The following is a 23984-nucleotide window of genomic DNA, read 5'->3' on the forward strand; positions in this document are numbered from 1 at the left end:
CTTCCCGGTCACGGCGATCGCACCTAGGACACAGGGAACAGCTAACTTCCGGGTCCCGCCCCCACTGTGACTCCGCCCCTGGGTCCGCCACTCTCCCGGCAGGCGCCGCGCGCGCTCATTGCCTCGCCCCTCAGGCTGTGCCCCGCCTCTTGTGGCGCGGGAGAGATGGCGGAGTTGGATGTTGGGCAGCACTGTCAGGTGGAGCACTGCCGGCAGCGAGGTGATCGGGGAGCCCCCAGCCCGCATCCCCGGCCGCGGGAGACAGGAGCTCCGCTTTGGCTCCCCGGATGGTGGCGGCGGGTGAGGGGAGGCCACAAGGCTGGGCAGAGCCTGAGGAGCGGGTTGGGAGCTTTTCTTCTGGGTCTGCAGTGAGATCTGTTCGTGCGTGTTTTTGTTGGCCGTGAGCCTTTGAAATGACATGGGGTCTCCTTGGAAGGGAGCCATGTAATTCCTGAAAACGTACCTTGCAGTGTTCATTTTGGTTTTCGAGTGTGCTGTGTGCGAGATGTGCACGGAGCCCACTGCTGCGTCGCGTGGCGCACACTTAGTCTGCTGACCGCGGTGATGCGGACGCGTAGGGCTGGTCTGGGGGAGTTCTCCTTTGGCTTTGCCACTGCGACCTGCAGCCAGCCGCTTTCCCAAACTTTTTGTTTACTTACCTGTTACTTAGTTGTCAGAAGGAGTTGGGCGAGATCAACTCTTCCAGCTGGTGTTCTGGTGCAGGTGTGTCCCGCAGAAGGCCCTTCCTTAGCTTATTATTGTTTGAACAAACATTTACAGATCATTGATTTTGGTGCTTGGACCACATAAGGGCGTAAACTACAGTCTTTTACACAGAAGACCGTTCCAATAGAAAGCTGCATTTAGAGAGAATTAATTATATGGCGGTGAGCTCTCCCCATTGCACTGAGAGACCTTGGGATATACCTAGTCCAAGGTAATGTGGCACTGGCTTCAGTATGTCATACACCTGGAAAAGGCAAGTTTTTGAAGCATTAGAACCACACAGACTGCTCAGTCATTGGTACTAGTTTTCACTCCAAGTGTGTGTCAGATGTAATGACACACACTACATAAGGTAGCAAACAGGTTTCATCTCCCATTGCAACTCCAGTCATTGATATCAAGTGCCTGAATCACTGTGTCAAGGACTTTGAGGTTTAGCCCAGTTTCATAGTGATGTCTGCTGTGGATATATGTGATAGGATGAGTGACACAATCCCTGCTAGGTTCTGGTTAGCCCTCTATATATGTATCTTTCACTACTGGCTGTAATCACAGTCCGTGTGATTCAGAGTGACTTTTTTCATATAGAAGCTTAGCCATGTGAGTTTCGACTGTAATTTATGTATATCTGGTATGCCTGATCCCCCACTAGAGAGTCTAATACACATTATATGCCATTCATGATGTGGCTCATTTTCCTTTCTAGCTATATATGTGTTTAGTGTCAATAGCTGAGATGAGGCCAGGCCTATCTGTTTGGGACTAGTGGAAAGCAGTTAAGATTTAGACTATATCAAGTGTATATCCTAAATTTTATCTACCTTCTGGAGGGATTTAAGGATGGTATCAGGTGCTGAGATACTGTCTTGACTTAACTCTTTCCCCTAGATCCTTCTAGTTTGTGTCTAATACTTTATTATCAAAAGTCTCAAAATAGTAAGCATCTCTACCCTGTCACTGCAGTATTGTTCTTTGTTTGTTTGTTTTGTTCTGAGATGGAGTCTGGCTCTGTTGCCCAGGCTAGAGTTCAGTGGCGCAATCTCAGTTCACTGCAGCCTCCACCTCCTGAGTTCAAGTGATTCTCCTACCTCAGCCACCTGAGTAGCTGGGATTTACAGGCATGTACCACCATGCCCAGCTAATTTTTTGTGTGTGTTTTGTTTTAGTAGAGACAGGGTTTCTCTATGTTGGCCAGGCTGGTCTTGAACTCTTGACCTCAGGTGATTCGCCTGCCTCAGCCTCCCAAAGTGCTGGCATTACAGGCATGAGCCACCATGCCCAGCCCCTGGCAATATTGTTCTGAGTTGAGTATACTTAAAAGAAGTTAATAGTTGTACCATTCTTATTAATTATAGTTACTGTATTACTATTCTGATCTTTTACGTATATCTCATTTGGTTTTTGTAATTACCTTGTAAGGTCAGTGTGGCATACAGCACAGATACAGATATAGATATATTGACACGTGCATACACACACATATACATATATACACAGGAAAGATGTGCTCATATGTTTATATCTATTTGTCTCTGTATCTACCTGTCTGTATCTTTCTATTTTTGTTACTCAATGAGAACTTTGGTTTTGTATATGTTTATTTACATACATATATAGAAACACACACATATACTATATATAGGTGTACTATATATTACATCAAATATATACATTTGAAATACCATAAATCTTATAAATGTATATATAAATATAAATATATTTGAATAGTCAAGCTTTGGAGATATATATATATGTTCATACAGGTATATATTAGTACACAGATATATGTATATAAATATATTTATTGGAGATATACACACACACACACACACACACACACACACACACATATCTGCCAAGCTTTACTGTTAAGTAACTTGCCTGGCATTGTTAGATTAGTAAACAGTGGAGTCAGAACTGAATCCCAGGTTTTTAACTGCAAATGCGGAATTTTTGCAGTATACAGTCATCAAAAACAACACCTAGTAAATCTGGGAAACAAAAGAAAAAAGAAAAAGAAAACCACTAGAACTTATTTTTGTCAGATTTAGTAAAGTTACAAGTAACATCTATTAATACCTTCTGTTAATCCAGTTAATTTCTGTCACAGTTACTGAAGTTGTGGTTACTTGTGTTAGAGTGGTTACATAGTAGCTTGCTACACTAGGATGTTAGTCAAAATGGGAAGTTTTTCCATAGAGGTTGTCTTCTTGCTTAAGAAAACTAAATCGAAATCAGATACTGACCAGTACATACATTTACCCTCAATTTTAGATTTTCTTCCATTTGTGTGTGGTGATTGTTCAGGAATATTTTGGTAAGTTAAGTTTTTATGCAGGATTTGGGAGTAACTTTAGTGTTTAATAATATGGAGTTATTTCTGGAAAGTAGAATGGTTTAAAATAATTGTTACTTTAGCCATTGATTATTGATATTCAGTAAAGTAATAGGCTCTGATTACTTCTTTGTATATGTGACTAATTCTTAAACTTCCAAAAGTGGGGTTATATATTTGAATTTTATATTAAAGTTACATTTTAGTCTTTTAATTACAAGGAGAAAATAATATTCATAATATAAGTATTATGGTAAAAAAATCTAGCTATAATTATTACTCTTTAATTAATAAAATAAAAAGAGCCTAACCTATAAATGCCTAAAACGGGAATCACAGCATTTGAGTACATCACATGCCAAGTAAAACCTGGGAATTAACCAAGAATTTTGGAAAATGAGTTTTCCTTACAATTAAACTTTAAAATGTCAAGCATTTAATTTATGAAATAGAGCACTGAAAGAATAAATTCCTTTCAGAATGTAATTCAAAATGATTTCTTGGAAGTAAATAAAAGTAATATATGTTTTTAAATTATTTGGAATTAGAGCACTCTTTGCATTTTACTATTGATGATCTTTTAGAAATAAAAAGAACTGAAAGATTTGTTTATATTTTCGTGTACCCTAAAGCATTCAAAGTCAATGTAATTTAGGGTGGTGAATTGTTTTTACTCATATTGAAGTGGAACATTTGAGTTTTAAAACTTTTGAGACTATAGATGCTCCATCTTTATCTGACATTTCAGTTTTTCCGCATATTCAAAGTTATTAACACATAATGTTATTAAGCATAATGTGTCTTAAGAATACTGAACATTAAAATATCACAAATTACTGCAGTTATCTTTAAGTATGTTATTTAAATAAATGTTTATTGTTATTTTTTAAGCCTTGAACACAGAAGCAGGGAGTCTCATGGTTGTCCTGAGGTATGTTAATATTTTTCCAATCTGATAAAAATGTATTTATATTTACGTACTTTCATTCAGAATTTGATTAGATTTAAAGCCAGTTAGTGTCACAGAGATTAAAGTTTGGCATACTAAACTGATTATGTAAAGAGTCTTTTGCTTCATTTATATTATTTTTCTCTGTTTGAAAGAAAAATTGTTTTACTTGGTATTTGTAAATTTTTATCCCATTTCTTATTCCTCAACATTTCTGTTTAGGTAGCCCACTTACAGCATAGGGCTATATATTTATTTGTTTGTATGTTTTGTTATGTTTCGAGACGAAGTTTCGATCTTGTCGCCCAGGCTGGAGTGCAATGGCAGGATCTCAGCTCACTGCAACCTCTACCTCCTGTGTTCAAGCAATTCTTCTGCCTCAGCCCCCCACGTAGCTGGGCGTACAGGCATGAGCCACCATGCCCAACTAATTTTTGTATTTTTAGTAGAGGTGGGGTTTCACTGTGTTGGCTAGGCTGGTCTTGAGGGAATGTGTTTTTTTTCCAGGTTCATGAGGGGGCGTAGTTTTAAGGGCAAGAACTTTCTAGCGCCATTCCCTCCTTCCATTTCTTTCTATCCGGGAGATTTAAAAGTTTATGTTTAAATTTTGCTGATGCGAGAAGAAACTAAAAGTTAATTACTCCAGCAGAAGTTTAAAGGAATTCTTTTCATTGGCCAAAGGAACTTGGGAAGGTGGGAATTTCTTCTATGATAAATTCCTCTGCTCCTTTACCCACGCTGGATTTCCAAACATCAACACCCCTATTCCAACAAAAGTTAAATTTTCCTGTTCAGAAGGGGGAATGAGGGAATGTGTTCTCTTTCCGGGTCCATGAGAGGGTGTAGTTTTAAGGGCAAAAAGGTCCCAGTGCCATGCCCCCCTCCTATCTCCATCGGGGAGATTTAACCATTTATGTTTCAATTTCCCCTGCACGGGAAGAAACTAAAAGTCAATCACTCCAGTAGAGGTTTAAAGGAACATCTTTCATTGGCCAAAGGAACTTGGGAAGGTGGGAATTTCTCCCAGGATAAATTTCCTGCTTCTTCATCCACACCGGATTTCCAACTGTCTGAAATCCCCTCCCACATGGTGGGAGCTCCTCCTGGGATTTCCCCTCTGGAATCGTTTTTCACACTCTTCATGGAAGTCTTTCTCTTCTTCTCCTTTCCTTCTCTTTTCTCTACCTAAATAAAAACACCTTTCTGCAACACTTCTTGGGTCCAATATTTACTTTTACAAGCATATGGCGCACCTGCAGTGGTCCCAGTGCTTATTCCTTAAAAGGTTGAAGGCCAAGAACCCACAGCCTTCTCCTAGGGGAGCTGTGCCTCGCCAACACCCAAAAAAACACCCGGTTACAGTCTCAAACTCCTGACCTTGGGTGATCCACCTGCCTCGGCCTCCCAAAGTGCTGGGATTACAGGTGTGAGCCACCACTCCTGGCCAAGGCTATCTATTTATCAATATACACTAAAGTGAATGTTCTCCTTATATATTCCCTCCAGTTTACTGTGTCCTTTACTGTTGTGTTCATTTTCATTGATGCCTGCTGACAGGATCTGTGGTAGTAAATCATTCTGGTTCAGTCAGCCTAAGACCACCAGGAACAAATCTATAGTCTAATAAAATTCCTACCCTATTTTGCACAAATCATAATTTAAGAAAGATCTGGCAGATAGAAGTCAAAATATTACCCCTATTACTGGTAAAGATAAGTTGAATGATAAAGCTAAGCATAGAGCCAAATGGGTTTACATGGAAAATCCAGAATTAAGCAGACTTGCCCAGCAGTCATGGCAGTATTGGATCAGGTTAGGCTTTCTCCCTGAAGGCAGTTCAGTTCCAAGAGGAAGAGAGAAAGCTAAGTCCAGCATGTCCAATGTGCTCTACACTTTTCAGTGGACATTTATTCCTGCCCATCATTTACCAAGTGCTTTACCAAGAATTTTCACATCTGTTCTCTCAGTTATAGAAAGTTAAAGTTGCATGAGGTTCTGTTGAAATCTGATTCTTTCAAGTGAAAACAATCAGTCAAAATCGGACTCTTTGAAGTTTACGTGATCTATTTGTGGAACATTAAAATTACCTAGCATGTTGATTTTGTACAGCATTAATTGGAGGAAATATTTAGTCATACAATAAAACTTACTGATGTCTCTTATAGTTTTTAAATCTATCCTGTGTTTTCTTTTTTCTTAGGATATAATGTGATTTCTCTGAATGTCTCTCAGATAATTAGATCTCATTAATTAAATACTGAAATATCATTAGACCATTGCAACAAGTTCAAAAAGATACTTAATTCCAACAAGATGTGACTATTATTTATAAAAAGGAATTCACTTTGGTTGTAGTTTTCAAGCAATTATTTCCCTAAGTTTATTCATCTTTAGAAACCTGGTTTCTTAATGCCCAGATAACCTGACTGATCTAGATCTTTTTTTTTTTTAAGTCTTTCAAAATCTTTTCTTCCTGTAATGGAGTATTTGCTGGTAATAAGAATATAAAATAAGGCATAGAGAATAATATATGATTATGAAAATTGTCTTTAACCTTTTATCTCATGAATAAATAAGTAATTTTTAAGTGTTTTATTCTCTGAGTTAAGTGTTTCATCCCCTAAAATTAGAGTGGAAAGTAGGTTGACTTGCCATTTGAGGGTTGATGAGATAATTACCTGAGCATGTTATAGGGGCATCTTTGTATGAGACTGTTACAAAGCAGGTTAATATCGTAGAGAGTAATTAAATAGTCATTTTAACTTGACTTAGAAGATAAATATACCACAGTAGGAAAATTATGAAAATGTAGAACAGTCAGCATAGTAATCATTTGTCACACAAAATATTTGTTATAATCCTTATGTGAGAGTAAGTAACTTGCTCTAATAAATTTAAGCAAAAATAATATGAATGCTGCCTTCTAGAATGGACATATTGATTTGGTTTTGGTCTGAAATGTAATACATTTCCTCCTTTTTGCATTTTCAGGTGACTGTAATCAGTGAGAGACTAAAGACAGATCAACATACATCTTACCCGTGCTCATTCAAAGACTGTGCTGAAAGAGAACTTGTGGCAGTTATATGTCCTTATTGTGAGAAGAATTTTTGCCTGAGGTAATTGCTTAACTGTTCACACTGTGTATATCTGTTTAAGTCATATACAAATACATGAACTAGTGTCACTTTTCTGTTGCTCATAGACACCGTCATCAGTCAGATCATGAGTGTGAAAAACTGGAAATCCCGAAGCCTCGAATGGCTGCCACTCAGAAACTTGTTAAAGACATTATTGGTAAATATCTAGAAAGCCCATTTTTTTTTTTTTGCTTTTCCTAGTTCCAGAGCTCCTGCTTTTTATGTCTGCTTTTCAGTTATGGGAGGCATCATTAATAGCCCCAGTGGTATTCGTATTAACTTGTATTTTGATGATATTCTTGTGACAGTATTTCTTACAAGGTCTACCTGACCAATGAAAATGTGAAAATTATTTGGAAGTACTCCACCATAAATATTTATCTCTTTTGCTGAGCCACCTAGATTAGCTAGTTAACCATCCAGGCTAGAAGTGGTATTCATGAGATTGAAGTAATCAGTTGCTTTCTCTATAGACTAAACTCTAAGCCTAATCAGCTGTGCTGTGAATGCTGCTGCTAATAAGAGATACCAGGAAAGAATGTATCTGTGATGTAAATCATTCTCTCTGTTGGTATGTTAGCTCAGAATTTTTATCCTATATTAAGGATAGTACCTTTATTAAAATCTTGCATAACCAATTCTTAAGGTTGTCTGTAGAAGCATTAATGACTGCTTTAGGTTAACTAGGCTTAAGTTGGAAAGAAGCACATTTTAGTGAATTTTTTGATGTGGAGATTGCTTGGATCAATCTCAATGATATTTTTCCATTGACCATGTAAATATAATACCTGTACAATGAATGTGGTCTCTGTATATCTCTCTTGTGTGTAATATTTTTTTCTTTTTGAGACCGAGTCTCATTCTGTCACCCAGTCTGGAGTGCAGTGGCACAATCTTGGCTCACTGCAACCTCCACCTTCCAAGCTCAAGCAATTTTCTGTCTCAGCCTCCCCAGTAGCTGGGATTACAAGTACCCACCACCAAGCCTGGTAATTTTTTGTATTTTTAGTATAGACAGGATTTCACCATCCTGGCCAGGCTGGTCTTGAACTGCTGACCTTGTGATCCACCCACCTCAGCCTCCCAAAGTTTTGGAATTACAGGTGTGAGCCACTGCGCCCGGCCGTGTGTAATTTATATATGTTTCAGGGTCATAATTAATAAATGCTTTATAATAAAACTCTACTTGTAATGTGAAAGTTTTATGTGATTACATGCTTACACTTATTTCTTAGATTCCAAGACAGGAGAAACAGCAAATAAACGACGGAAAGGTGCCAAAAGTAGTGAAACAGCTGCAAAGGTTGCATTGATGAAATTAAAGATGCATGCTGATGGCGATAAGTCATTGCCACAGGTTAGTCTTAGAGATTTTTAAAAACACATAAACTTCAAATATAGTTGAAGTCCTCTTTTTATTCCTCCTTCCCATCAATTAACAACTAACCTGAACCTGGTATGTATCATTTTTGATATTGCATGGTATATGTCTGCATAAATAATACATAGTTTTGTGAGTTTTTTCACTTTACAGATATGGCAGTGAACCATATATATCCTTCTTCTAGTTGATTTTTTTTTCCCCAGTTGGCATGTGCTGTTAACATTTATCCATGCTGAGACATTTAGTCTTGCTCATTTGTTTTGATAGCTGCACATTATTCCATAGTATTAATATACCCCAATTTATTCTCTTAATAAACAAAATTCAGATTTTTTCATTTTTTTGCTATTATAAACTGTCTATGGTGACCATCCTTGTGTATATGTAGAAGAATTTCTCTAGGACTATTCCTTTAGAACTTCACAATATCAATTATTTTATATAACAACCCGATATATATACATACCTTAACACAGTTTAGTTGAGTGGTACTTACCGTTAATATGTGTTATATATTATGATATTTTTATTTTCTATTTTAAAGACTGTTAGTCAAACCTGTTAGGTTGATTTTCAACCCTTGATGGATTGAGACTACCAGTTTAAAAAATGCTGCTTTAGGGAATATACCTAGAAATAGAAAACCTGGTTTATGGACTTTGCTGATCTTCAGCTTTACTGCATATGATCAGCTTCCTGTTGTCAGTGGTTGTACTTATATGTGTCTTTCTAGCAGTGCTTTCAACCATGTCTATTTTTGATCATTTATTCCTTCATAAAAATTTTAGGATCACTTTGCTGTGTACTATGAAATTATGATTTTGATAGAAATAATGCTGAATTTTAGATTAGAGACAGTTGACATCTTTAGAGTTTGACTCTTCTCATCTATGTCTGTTGCATATCTTTCCAACTTTCTTTCTTTTATGTGTAATTATAGAAGTAAGTTTTTATAATGCTTACCATGAGTATTTACATGCCTTTTCTTAGTTTTATTCTTAGGCTTGTTATAATTTTTGCTGTCATTATAAATAATACCTTTTTTAAAACATCACATTTTCGCCAGGCATGGTGGCTCATGCTTGTAAGCCCAGCACTTTGGGAGGCCGAGGCAGGCAGATCACGAGGTCAGGAGATTGAGACTATCCTGACCAACATGGTGAAACCCCATCTTTACTAAAAATCCAAAACTTGGCTGGGTGTGGTGGTGCATGCCTGTAGTTCCAGCCACTTGCAAGGCTGAGGCACAAGAATCACTTGAACCCAGGTGATTACAGTGAGTGGAGGTTGCAGTGAGCCAAGATCATGCCATTGCACTCCAGCCTGGTGACAGAGTGAGACTCAGTCTCAAAAAAATAGAAAATTACATTTTCCTAATTATTGTTGGTTGATGTTATATGTCCTTCTATTCAGCAAATAAATTCCTAATAGTTCCCATATACTGTAGATTTTCTGGGCTATTTTCTGTGTAGTCATATCTTCTGCAAATACGAATTTTTGTGGATTTTTTTCTGCAGATTTTTTTCTTCTTTTCTTTATATTATCATTGTTTGTCTTAATGTTGAGATCTTCAGAACAATGTTGAATAATATGGGCAATAGAAGAAATCTTCATCATGTTTCTGACTTTAATGCAAATGTGTCTAAAGTTTCATCAAGTATTAGATATACTGTAAAAATGTGTAAGTAGCCTTTTTCATGATACATTTCTTTCTATTCCTAGTTTGCTAGGAATTTATATTATGAATAGATATTAAACTTTACTGTAAATTTTTTTCTTACATCAAGTAAGATTGTTTTTTCATCATCAATGCAATAACTTTTATTAATCAGTTTTTCTGTCATTAGGTCATCAAATATTCCAGGATAAATCACTTGACTCTGGCATATAATTCTTTAAAATGCACTGAGAAATTGATTTGCTAACATCCTCTTTAGTGTTAGTGACATTTATAGCAAGATTATGCTCAAAAATTAGTTGAGTAGCTTTCCCTCTTCTATTCTTTGAGGTAGTCGTAAAGGGTGGGAATTATTTGTTCTCGAAGGTTTGATAACACTTAGTTGTAATTCTTCAAGAATTTCTAATACCACTCCAATATGTTACATCTTGGTTTATCTGGAAAATGTATTTCTTCTGAAGTCAATTTTGGTAAATATTTTTCCAAAATATTATTTGATGTAGATTTTTCAGTTTATTGTTATCAAATTGTTCCAGTTATTCTTGTTATACTTCAGAATCTCTATGTGCCTTTTGTCATTCTACTTCTTTCTTAATATTTTTCATTTGTACATTTCCCTTTTCCCTTTTCCCCTTTAGACAAAAAAGTTAGAAGTTTATCCTTATTTTTTCTTAGTGTTTTCAAATAACCATGATTTGGATTTAAAGACTTCTATGTTTTGTTTTCTGTTTCACTAATTTTTGCTTTTCTGTTATTTCCTTCTGCTTTGTTTATATTTTTCTCTAGTGTCCTTTTTCCAGCCTTTCCCATAGAATGGTAATGTATTTATTTTTAATATACTTGTTTAGTTGTAAGAGTATACTTGTTTGGTGCCTTTATTTTGATACCATTTCAAACATAGGCAAGTTACAAACATAGTACAAGTAACTTTTCCATATCCTTTACCCAAATGTACCAATTATTTACATTTTGCCCTGTTTGCTTTATTGTCTACTATCTTTCTCTGCCTATATGTACTATATATGTATATGTGTGTGCTTAATTTTTGGTCCACTTGATTTATCAGTTTCTCAGATAGGTTAAAATCTCCCACTATGGATGTGGTTTTGTTAATTTTTTTATATAACTCTAATGGTTTCTAGAGTTATATATTATCAAGTGCATAGAATTTCTTGATTGTTATATGTCCTTTATAAATTTTGCCTTTAATAACATTTTGAATTATAATATTGTTTCACCAGCTTTCTTTTGGTGAATATTTAACAAGTATGAAACTTTTTCATCCCTTTATATTTCAACTTTTTTTGTTATTTTGTTTTAGGATGTCTCTTGTAAGCAGCATATAGCTGGACTTTGTTATTTTTTAAACCAGTTTGATAGTGTCTCTCTTTTGTAGGTGAGTTGAATCCTTTCTTGTTTATTGTGGCCATTGGTGTATTTGAACATATTTCTTCCATCATATTTTTTCTGCTCATCACCCTTTTTCTTTGACTCTTCCTCTTTCCTTTTGTATTGATTGAATTTGTTCTGATGGCTTTGAAACCATTGATTACAATTTTTTATTTAAATGACTACCCCTGATATTTTCCTTTTTTGAAATTTTATTTTATATTTTTAAAATTGCAAAGATAGTACAAGCTTTTAAAAAGTGTAACTATCAAAAGATACATATGGAGAAAAAACATACACTCTCCTATGTCTCTCATCCATTTTCATCCCACTAAAGCAGCAGTTCTTAACTGAGAGCAGTTTTGCCCCCCAAGGGGACATTCAGCAATTCTGGATACATTTTTGGTTGTCACAGTTGGGAATGGGGTGCTCCTGGTATTTAGTTGGTAGAGGCCAGATATGCTGTTAAATTCATACACTGTAGAAGACAAGGCTGACAACAGAGAATTTCTTGGCCTAAAATGTAAATGGTGACCAAGTTGAGAAGACCTGCCCTAAAGTATTCAGTAATACTTATATTACTTTGCAATTCTTCTGTTACTTAAAACATAGCAGTAAAAACTTCTACAAGACTTACTCTGAGACACTCTTCTAACACATTTCATCCTTGCAACAAGCTTATAAGGTATGTACTTTCACAAAAAGAGCAACTTTTTATTAACGTAGCTAGTAGGTGGAGAACTATGAATTGAAACTAGGCAGTCTGGTTTCACAAACCATCTTCTTCACACACTTAACAATATATCTATCATAAAGCATTCTATACGTTTGTAGATAAAAGATTTTCCTATATTAATGTTTGTGTGTATATAAATATAGATATACTAGCAGTATATGTGTGTCTATCTGTTTATACATACTTATATGTATAATATATATATGTGTAGTATATACACATATGTTTAAGTGTGTATTATATGTGTGTGTATCATTTTACATCAACACACTTAAAAAAAAATACTTTCTATATACTAAGCCCTGAGAGTACAGCAGTGAAAAACAGGGTCCCTGCCCTTATGAACCCAGAGTTCCTGGAATTTATATGCCACTAGGCTGAGACAGATATTAAATATAATAGTTCATGTAGTGATTAGGGCTGTAAATAAAACTAAAACAGGTTTTGAGTAGATGACATATCCTTCTCTCTTTATATCCTACTCTGATTAATGCCTAGTAGAAATTCCCTCAAGTGAGTTCGTGTGACTCTAAATCATTTTCTTTGCAAACTGCATCCTTTTCTGTGGCGTGGGTATACTGTGGCTTATTTTGTCATTTTTTCTATTAATGAGCATTCACTTTGTTTCCAGTTTGGGCTACTGTGCTAATTAGCCTATGTGGTTCCTTTTCTTTCTGTGAGATAAATTCCCAAGAACATGTTTGCTGTGTCAAAGGGTATGCATATTTTAAATTTTAATAAAAATTGCCAAACAACTTTACCAAGAAATTGAAACAATTCACATTTCTAATCAAACTTCATTGACTGATTGCTATACTAAGCATTGTTTTGTGGCTCTAGGTGTTTAATCACCTTTAGTACTTACAAATCTTCTGAGATATATTTTTATTCTAATTTTACAGATAAGTAATCTGAAGTTAAGTATTTTTGAGAGCGCTAACTTGGTAAGAGCCTGCCATTCTAACCAGTTCAACATACTGCCTCTCGTGGCCAAACATGAGAGTACCCTTTTCCTTTATGGTTTCCAGTAGCTATTAGCATTCTTTTTAATATTTTACAGTCTGCTGGCTATAAAAAGATATTTCATAAATGCTTTAATTTGTATTTCCCTGACTACTGTTCAGGTTGGATAACGTTAATATGTTTTTTGGGCATTTGGAATTGCTCTTCTCTAAATTGTTAATATGTATCCTTTGATCATTTTTCTTTTGGGATATTCGACTTTTTATTTTGTTTGGTCAACTTATAGGAGCTCTTAGACTATAAAGGATATTAATCCTTTATAATCGTTCTTCTTTATAAACTTTTTCAAATCTATCAATGTATTGATTTTACATATATTTCTTATTGACATATCAATATTTTACCTTTACATTTTCCAAGTTCTGTCTTTCCTTTCATTCCTGTTATTGTTTTCCTTTGGGTTTTGTGTGTTTTTGTTTTGTTTTGCATTAGCCTTTTTTTTTTTTTTTTTTTTTTTTTTTTTTTTTTTTTTTTTTTTTTTTTTTTTTTTTTTGAGACGGAGTTTCGCTCTTGTTGCCCAGTCTGGAGTGCAATGGTGCAACCTCAGCTCACTGCATCCTCTGCCTCCCGGGTTCAAGTGATTCTTCTGTCTCAGCCTCCTGAGTAGCTGGAATTACAGGTTTGTGGTACCACTCCATCTAATTTTTGTATTTTTAGTAGAGACGAGGTTTCACCATGTTGGTCAGGCTGGTCTCAAACTCCCGACCTCAGGTGACCCGCCCACCTCAGCCTCCCAAAGTGTTGGGATTGCGGGCGCAAGCCACTGCATCCAGCTTGTTTTGCATTAGTCTTCAACCCACCTGGTTTTTTTGTTAGCATGTGACATTAGCTAAGGGCTTAATTTTATTTTCTTCTAGTTGTTTAGGTAGTTTTGCCATCACTGATTAATAAATTATTAATGTTTTATTGGATCGAAATACCAAAATATTATGTTCATGAAAAGCTGAACATTTTATTTTCTGCATATGCGTTTATTTCTTAATTTTCTATTCTAGTCTACTCATTTATTTTTTATTCATAAGTTAATACCAAATTGATTTGGAACAATAGCTTTATAGAATGTTATATATCTGATCATGCAAGTCCCATCTATACTTTTCCATTTTTTCTTAGTACTTTTATTAGCATTTATTCATCCATCTGAATGTTCAGATTTTGAAAAATACCACTCTTAGGATTTCTAGGTTATCATAATGGGGCAGGGTTGTGAATAGTAGCCTTCAACATAGCCTGTTAAAGAATTTAGACTCTTTAAAAGCAAAACTGTGGAAACTGAGAATATGACTATAAAAAGCAACACTTAACAGCATAATCTTAGACAGAAATGTGGGTTCGTACATCCCCTCATGTCTCCCACAGGATTTGATAAGTGAACACTGCCTGGAGGAAATGAGGATTTGATCATTTGCTTGAAGGCCGCTTTGCCATTCTCCTGGGGATATTGTACCATCTTGGCCTCCTTTTTTATGTCCTGAGGCTTCCAGCCCCTTTCCTGCTCATAAGATTCCAGTAATTGATGCAAAATATCCTTTATGAATACCTGAGTGGCTTCTATGAAGTTAGGTGAAGTACAGTTCAAATTCCCACCAGTATCTACAAGCAAGTCTAGGCTTTTGACCTGACTCAGAACCATTCCTGAAGGATTCACATTGGATTTGCTTTGTACGCTATACATTAATTTTGGAAGAAATGACATTTTTATGACATTGTCTTTCTATAAGGACCTTGTATGTCTTTATTTATTCAGATGTTTTATTGCCTTCTGTAACCTTTTTTTTTGAGACAGAGTTTTGTTCTTGTTGCCCAGGCTGGGGTGCGATGGTGCAATTTTGGCTCATTGCAACCTCCATTTCCCAGGTTCAAGTGGTTCTCCTGCCTCAGCCTCCCAAGTAGCTGGGATTATAGGCATGTGCCACCAACCCTGGCTAATTTTGTGTTTTTGGTAGAGTTGGGGTTTCTCCATATTGGTCAGGCTAGTCTCGAACTCCGACCTCAGATGATCCACCCACCTCAGCCTCTCAAAGTGCTGGGATTACAAGCGTGAGCCACTGTGCCTAGCCCTCCTTCTGTAACATTTTATGTTTTTCTTCTTTTAGGTTGTATTCCATATTTTCATTGCTACTTATTTTATGGGTTTTGTTTAGATTAGAAACAGAATATTTTCCTCTCTTCTATTGCCAAGTACTTATTGCTAATAAAGAGAAAAAAATCTTGAATTCTGTATACTCGTATTATTCAGCTACATCACCAAAATCTTCTATTAATTTTAGAAGTTTTTTCTATTAGTGTTTTCCATTTTCTAGTTAAAAATGATACCTCATTAACAAATAAGAATAGCTCTAACTTTTTCAATAATTATACTCATTATTTCATTTTTCATGCTACATTACCTATAATCTCCAGTATAATATCCTAAAATGATAATGGTGATAACAACTATGTGCTCACATTCTTTATGTATATAATTAAATAGCCTTTTTTCCTCAAATTCTAAAGTCAGTTGGTATTATATCCTCCTGAATACGAGCTTGAAATGCTTCATCCAGTTGACTATCTCCTATCCCATCATCTTACTTTAACATATAAAAATTAATTTTAAATTAATAGCTATTTAAATTTACCAATACGTCTTTGTTTTTTGTTTGCTTGTTTGTTTAGTTTCTCTTTCATTGGGGCTCACTTTTATTTTGGCTAAAGTACATTCTTTAGCAGTTCATTCAATAAAGGTCTCTGGTAATAAAATTACTCTATTAGTCTTTTTTGTTTGTTTGTTTGAACATGACCTTATTTTGCCCTTACTTTTAGCTGGATTGTCTATTGAACTTTCTCAACTCATTTAATATACTTTGTCTTCTATTATTGCAGAAATATCTGTGTCAGTCTTACTCTATGAATAATCTATCTTTTTTGGTAGCTTTTAAGATTTCTTGTGATATTTTCCAATTTTTGTGAAATGCTTCTGTGTGTGAATTTATTTCAATTATTCAGTTTGACACATTTTAAATTTTGATTTTTTGGAAAATTGTACTCATTTTCTCTCTAAATAGTGCTACTTTACCACTTCTTCTTTTCTGAATCTCTTGTTGACATATTTTGGGAATCTGTAATTGTTTTTGCTTTGAGACAGAATCTTACTCTTTCACCCAGGCTGGTGTGCAGTGGCGCAATCTTGACTCACTGCAGCCTCCACTTCCCGAGTTCAAGCAATTCTCGTGCCTCAGCCTCCTAAGTAGCTGGTACTACAGGTGCGTGCCAGCACACCAGCTAATTTTTGTATTTTTAGTAGAGACAGAGTTTTGCCATGTTTGTGAGGCTGGCCTCAATCTCCCGACCTCAAGTGATCTGTCTGCCTCAGCCTCCCAAAGTGCTGGGATTACAGGTGTGATCCACTGCACCCAACCTATAATTGTTTCTCTCTTTGTATCTCTTTATGCAGTGTTCTGGATGACTTCCTTGTATCCATCTTATAATAAATTAAGGCTTTTTATTGAGGATTATAGAAACTTATCTATATTAAACTTTGAGTGTTTTACTCCAGAAGCTATATTTTAAGCTGGATCTTCATGTATTTTCTTGTTTTATTTGTGCCTGCTTTGACTTTATAACTGTTTGTTCCTTTTTATGGATATTATCACTTTTTTAATCTAATTGTACATCCTAAATACCTTATTTTAATGTCTTTTTAAAGTTCAGCTGTCTTCATTTTCCCATAGTCAGTTAACCTTTAGTTTATTTTGAAATTTCAGTTACTGAATTTGACATGTTCATCTTGAATAGGAGGTTCTTCCTATATCTCTCCTTCCCCTCACTCACAGATCCCTGTCTAGTAATTTTGTACTTAAGTCAGCATTCAGCAGTAACTTCTTTAGCTGCCCTTCCTGGAGCACAGGTCCCTCACACTCCTCTGCTTCCAAGTAGGGAGCCTGACCCAGAAGTTTATACTTATCTCCCTGTGGTACTGTTATTTCCCACTTACCTTAAGCTGAAGTTACCTCTTCCTCTTCTGGAGCCCTGAAAGCCTGTGGCTCACCCAGACTATCACTTTGAACCTCATACATATTTTTCTTTCTTTCTTTTTTTTTTTTTTAAGATAAGGCTGTATCTTTTAAATTTTCTCTTTCTCTATCTTCTTGCTACTTTGTTTTTGGAGCAGGGACTGTTTGATTACAGAGGTGGCTCACAGTTTGAATTTCCAGTGGTTTCTTGTTTTTTCTTTTAATACTTCTTACCTATAATAACAAACACCCATGCCTTAAGGCTGAGATGGGAATTGTGTTGAATTTATTATTTCTCAGAATAATTATCCTCTTTCCCCCACAAGTTAGAGATGCTCCAGTTATGCCAAAATTTTTGTTGTAGCAAGAATTGATCTGTAAAGCCAGCACTTTTAAAAAGCAGTTTTTAGGAATCAGTGAAGATCAAAGGACAAACCTTTTGCTCCTATTCATTCTTGCCTGCCTTTTTTTTGTTTTGATTTGTTTTGTTGAAATAGGATCTTACTCTGTTGCCCTGGCTATAGTGCAGTGGAATGTTCACCACTTACTGCAGCCTCAACCTTCTCGGGCTCAAGTGATCCTCCCGCCTCAGCCTCCAAAGTAGCTGGGACTACTGGCACACACCACCCTACTCAGCTAATATTTTTGTACTTTTTGTAGAGATGGAGTTTCACCATGTTGCCCAGGATGGTCTTAAACCCCTGGGCTCAAGTAGTTTGCCTGCCTTGACTTCCCAAAGTGCTCAGATTACAGGCATGAGCTGTTATGCTCAGCCATCCATTTGTTAATTAGGCAATAAAATACAATGTAAGGAGAGGGCAGATAGGATATAGAATACCAGAGAAATCCTTTTCAAATTCCTTCTTTTGTTGATAAGGTACTTGGGGTTTGAGGGTTTTTTTCTATCTTTTTTTTTTTTTGACGTTTCCTTGTTCTGAAAAGTCCTTCTGTCCCAATGTATAGTGAGGTATTTCACACAAAAAGAAATGTTATCTGTGTTAAAAATCTTTGAATTGTAAGTGATAAAAACTCAATTCCAACCAGGACAATCAAAACAAACTTTTTCCCTGATATAATGGGGAATAATGAATTGATCTGGTCTTGGGAGATGACCAAATTCAGGGACTCAGATTATGTCAAGTTTATGTTTTTTTGTTATTTCTCTTTCTACACTGACCTCATATTTTCCCATTTGAGGAAACTTTTTCCATATTGGTTCAGGAATGGCTATGGGTAACAGGGTTCACTGTAGGCAACTCCAGGTTTAATTTGATGAAACTTAAACACATTAAGGAGAGGCCGGATGTGGTGGCTCATGCCGGTAATCCCAGAACTTTGGGAGGCCTAGGTAGGCAGATCACCTGAGGTCAGGAGTTTAAGACCAGCCTGATCAACATGGTGAAACCCTGTCTCTGCTAAAAATACAAAACTTAGCCGGACATGGTGGCGCATGCCTGTAATCCCGGCTTGGAATGCTGAGGCAAGAGAATCACTGGAACCCAGGAGGCAGAGAATTACAGTGAGCCCAGATTGTACCATTGCACTCCAGTCATGGCAAGAAGAGTGAAACACCATCTCAAAAAAAAAAAAAATTAAGGAGAATGCTGTTTGTCTCCTAAGCTGTTGAACGTAAAATCTCAGAAACAGACCTGATTAGCCTTACTTAGGCCCCATGCCTGTCTTTGCACAGATCACCCTGGCGAGGGTCTTGGTCCCATGCCCATGCATTTATGTGTATTTTTGGCTACTGTGATTGATATTCCAAACAGTAGATACATTGTTAGAGGGTAATTCTGCTCTGAACAGAAGAAGAGCAGAAAGGCTGGCACCAGACAAAAACTGATGTCTATTTTGTCTATGTAATGGTTGTTTTAACTTTTTCTTTTTACAGACAGAAAGAATTTACTTTCAGGTTTTCTTACCTAAAGGGAGCAAAGAGAAGAGCAAACCCATGTTCTTTTGCCACCGATGGAGCATTGGAAAGGCCATAGACTTTGCTGCTTCTCTAGCCAGTCTTAAAAATGACAATAACAAATTAACAGCTAAGGTAACATCTCGTTATGACAATATTTCCATAAAGGTTTTATGATGCTCCATTCAAGCATGTTTATTTGTTAAAGTATGACTTACTTCCCTCTTCACAGAAATTAAGGCTGTGTCACATTACTTCAGGAGAAGCCTTACCTTTGGATCATGCTTTGGAAACCTGGATTGCTAAGGAGGATTGTCCTTTATATAATGGTGGAAATATAATCTTGGAATATCTTAATGATGAAGAACAATTTTGTAAAAATGTTGAATCTTACTTGGAATAATTATTCAAGTATTCAAGTCAGAAATCACAAGGAAAATTCTATTACATGTTTAAGCCCATTTCTTTTACTACAAATACTATTTTTGTAATTTTTGTAAGTTGCCTTTTAACTTATCTCCCGCTTACGTCACATTTTGGTTATGAGTTTTCTATTAAATTAGAGTGTTTTGATCTTAAGTTTAACTCAATTATTAGCAAATTCTTCTATTTAATTAGCTTTCATTAGGTTCTGATGTAATGACAACAGCAAAGATGTGTTTCCCAGTGAGTGATGTTTCCTGTTGACTGACTCTGGCACCACTCTGTGTCATCTTCTCTCCACGATCAAAGGTAAAGGAAGGGCCCTCTTTTGGGACATTGTCATTGTTTTAGCAGAGAGAGAAACAGATGAAATGCACTTCAGTTTTCTCTTAAAAGATGCATGTATCATATTTGTTTTAAGCAAGTCATGTGGCCAAGCCTAGCATCATGGAGCCGGAAAGTATAGCCTGCTCTCTATCTACATCATGATGTATAAATTCATACATGTACATGAATTATAGAAACTTAGAGGTCATCTTTATTCAGTCTTACAATTTTTACATGAAGAATCTTAGGCCTAGGAGGAGAAAATGATTTTTTTTCTACTACCTGACTAGATTGGCAGATATTTCTGATAAAGACCCACCTCTAGTGAGATTCTTTTTTGTTTGTGGGACTGTATTATATGAGAGGGAAGATGGGGTAGTTCAACTTCATTATATACCAAAGCAAAACCTGTGCCAAACGATGACTACATTTTACCAACAAATTTAGATGAGTGTTCTTGATTAATGTTTACTTTCTATACCCCCAAAACTACTACTATATAGACAGAATAGAAATTATTTCTATTGTCCTTTTTCTTTCTTTTTTTTTTTTTGAGATGGAGTCTTGCTCTGTCACCAGACTGGAGTGCAGTGGCACAATCTCGGCTCACTGCAACCTCCGCCTCCCAGGTTCAAGCGATTCCCCTGCCTCAGCCTCCCGAGTAGCTGGGACTACAAGCATGCACCACCAGGCCCAGCTAATTTTTATTTATATTTTAGTAGAGATGGGGTTTCACTATGTTGGCCAGGATGGTCTCGATCTCCTGACCTCATGATTTACCCACCTCAGCCTCCCAAAGCCTTTTTCTTTTTTCTGCTCTAATTGTCATGAACATATGTAGTAGCTGTAGGGTTACTTAAAAAGAATCAACTTGGAATGCTCATTTGGTTTCTTTTCTTTCTAATTCTACATATTATTTTTATGTGAGGAATGGAGATAATTTCCAACTTTTATTGTGTGCTTATACTTTCATTCATTAGCATAGTTATTTGAGTTCCCACTAAATGTAGGGATTTGTCTCTAAAGGCCATGATTAACACAATGAAGATATTTCAACATCCCTACATTTAGTGGGAACTCAAATAAAAGGTATACCTTGGAACTACTTTGGGTTCAGTTTCAGACTACTATATAAAGCAAATATTGTATATTGAGTCAGACAGATTTATTTTGTTTCCTAGAGCATATAAAATTATGTTTACACTATACTATAAACTATTTAGTGTGCAATAGCATTATGTCTAAAAAAAGTGTATACCTTAAATTAAAAAATACTTTATTGCTAAAAAATACTAAGAATCATCTGAGCCTTCAACATTTTGTAATGTTTTTGCTGATGGGGGATCTTGTCTAATTTCAACAGCTATTGATTGATTGGGGTGGTAGTTACAGAAGGTTGGGGTGCCTATGACAACTTCTTAAGGAAGACCACAATGAAGTTTGCCACGTCGATTGACTCTTCCTTTCATGAAAGACTTCTGTGTAGCATGCAGTGCTTTTGATAGCATTTTTTCCTGAGTAGAACTTCTTTCAAAGTTGAAGTCAATCCTCTTAAACACTGCCACAGCCTTATCAACTAAGGTTATGGAATATCTAAATCTTTTGTTACCATTTCAACAATGTTCATAGCATCTTCACCAGGAGGAGATTCCCTCTTAAGTAACCACTGTTTGTTCATCCATAAGAAGCAACACGTCATCCATTCACCTTTTGTTAAGAGATTGCAGCAATTCAATCACATCATCAAGCTCTACTTCTCCTTTTTGTTCTTTTGCCATTTCCACCACAAGTATAAGATCACTAATTGCAGATCACAATAACAGATGTAACAATAATGAAAAAGTTTGAAATATTGAGAGGATCACTAGACTGTGACACAGATACACAGAGTAAATGCATGTTATTAGAAAAATGGCTCTGATAGGCTAGGTGTGGTGGCTCACAGCTATAATCCCAGGACTTTGGGAGGCCAAGGCAGGTGGATCCCTTGAGGTCAGGAGCTCAAAACTAGCCTGGCCAACATGGTGAAACTCCATCTACTAAAACTACAAAAATTAGCCAGGCGTAGTGGCAGATGCCTGTAATCCCAGCTACTGGAGAGGCTGAGGCAGGAGAATTGGTTGAACCCAGGAGGCAGAGGTTGCAGTGAGCTGAGATCGTGCCACTGTACTCCAGCATAGAAAACACTGGATTAAATTTAATTGGATGCACAATAAAATGGAGCACCATAAAATGTGCTATGCTTGCACTTATAATAAAAAGTAGTGTAACAGGTGCTAATTTAGTAGATAAGTATGGCTATGTTCCAATAACTCTTTTATCAGAAAGAATTATACTTAAATATATTCCCAGATACCAATAAGTTTTAATGTAAACTAATACCATAATGTTTAATTACTTGCACATAGTAGAAGATCAGCACATGGTCATGCAGTTGACTAAAACTATGCCGTAAAAATAATAACTGGAAGTTGAGAAGTGGCAAAGTAAAGTTGAAAGGAATTGAGTTAAGCCTAAGGAGACTGAAGTCCTATCAATGATTAGGTAGAAAAGAAACAAAGAGCCAGGCATGGTGGCTCAGGCCTGAATCTCAGCACTTTGGGAGGCGGAGGAAGGTGGATCACGAGGTCAGGAGATCACAATCATCCTGACTAACACAGTGAAACCCTGTCTCTACTAAAAATGCAAAAAATTAGCTGGGCGTGGTGGCATGTGCCTTTAGTCCTAGCTACTTTGGAGGCTGAGGCAGGAGAATCACTTGAACCCATTAGGTGGAGGTTGCAGTGAGCTGCGATTGCGCTACTGCACTCCAGCCTGGGCGACAGAGCAGCAGTCTGGATGGAAGGACTTTTATTATTGTTGTTGTTGTTGTTGTTATTATTATTATTATTATTATTGAGACAGAGTTTCGCTGTTGTTGCCCAGGCTGGAGTGTAGTGGTGCAATCTCGGCTCACTGCAACCTCTGCCTCCTGGGTTCAAGCGATTCTTGTGCCTCAGCCTCCTGAGTAGCTGGGATTACAGGCATGTGCCATCACACCTGGCTAATTTTTGTATTTTTAGTAGAGATGGTGTTTCAGCATGTTGGCCAGACTGGTCTTGAACTTCTGACCTCAGGTGATCCACCCACCTCGGCCTCCCAAAGTGCTGAGATTACAAGCATGAGATTACAGGCCACCGCGCCCGGAGGAAGAAATACATTATGAATATTAGCAGGCTTACTGGTGGTAAGTTAGGTGTGGTGCCAGATAGTGGAGCAAACTAGTCTGGGGGAGACAGGAGCTAGCATCCTTAGTATTGGGGTTTGGTTGCTGTGGCAGCAGCAGTCTCCTAAACAGAACAAGGTGTGGGAGAAAGAGGAAAGACCCAGTTTCTAGCTCTCTATTTCCACATTATTCAGAGAGCAGACAACTGTCTCAGGCTTTCTATTAGGGCTTTCAGTTGAAGATTCTTAAAAAAATTTTGAAGATTCACTCTCCCCATTCCACTCTAGCATCCTTCCACCTACTTGCAGATAAAATTGTAAGTAGGGAATCCACAAAGAGAATAAAAATTTTAAATTTACATAAGTAGTGGAAATAACAGTATAATACAAATGAGTTCTAGTTTAGAAAATCAGGCAGCAAATACGAGGGAACTTCAAAAAGTTCATGGAAAAACTGAAAGATAAAAATAGGCCAGGGCCAAGCATGGTGGCTCACACCTGTAATCCCAGCACTTTGGGAGGCCAAGGTGGGTAGATCACTTGAGATCTGAAGTTCAAGACCAGCCTGGCCAACATGGTGAAACCCCATCTCTACTAAAAATAGAAAAAATTAGCCAGGCATGGTGGTATACACCTGTAATCCTAGCTACTTGGGAAGTTGAGACAGGAGAATCATTTGAACCCAGGAGGTGGAGGTTTCAGTGAGCTGGGATAGTGCCATTGCACTCCAGCCTGGGCAACAGAGCAAGACTTCATCTCAAAA

The 23984-nt window shown here is 36.7% G+C and overlaps 1 protein-coding gene across 6 annotated transcripts; it reads left to right on the forward strand.

Annotated features, from left to right (window-relative positions):
- Positions 1-113: 113 nt before the first annotated feature.
- On the forward strand, positions 114-20205 carry ZFAND1 (zinc finger AN1-type containing 1). Of its 6 annotated transcripts, none has more exons than XM_037736080.1 (10): positions 114-220; positions 3001-3043; positions 3953-3992; positions 6464-6503; positions 7002-7129; positions 7216-7307; positions 8386-8507; positions 13240-13281; positions 19247-19402; positions 19500-20205. In XM_037736080.1, exons 1-10 carry the CDS (start codon positions 179-181, stop codon positions 19668-19670), a joined length of 876 nt encoding a protein of 291 aa, XP_037592008.1. In that variant the 5' UTR covers positions 114-178; the 3' UTR covers positions 19671-20205. The 6 variants fall into 6 exon arrangements, with proteins under 6 accessions (XP_037592008.1, XP_017377327.1, XP_017377331.1 ...); XM_037736078.1 differs by having other exon boundaries at positions 119-300; XM_017521838.2 differs by lacking the exon at positions 6464-6503.
- The last annotated feature ends 3779 nt before the right edge of the window (positions 20206-23984 follow it).

This window comes from Cebus imitator, unplaced genomic scaffold (assembly GCF_001604975.1).
Source record: "Cebus imitator isolate Cc_AM_T3 unplaced genomic scaffold, Cebus_imitator-1.0 Scaffold22, whole genome shotgun sequence".
NCBI lineage: Eukaryota > Metazoa > Chordata > Mammalia > Primates > Cebidae > Cebus > Cebus imitator.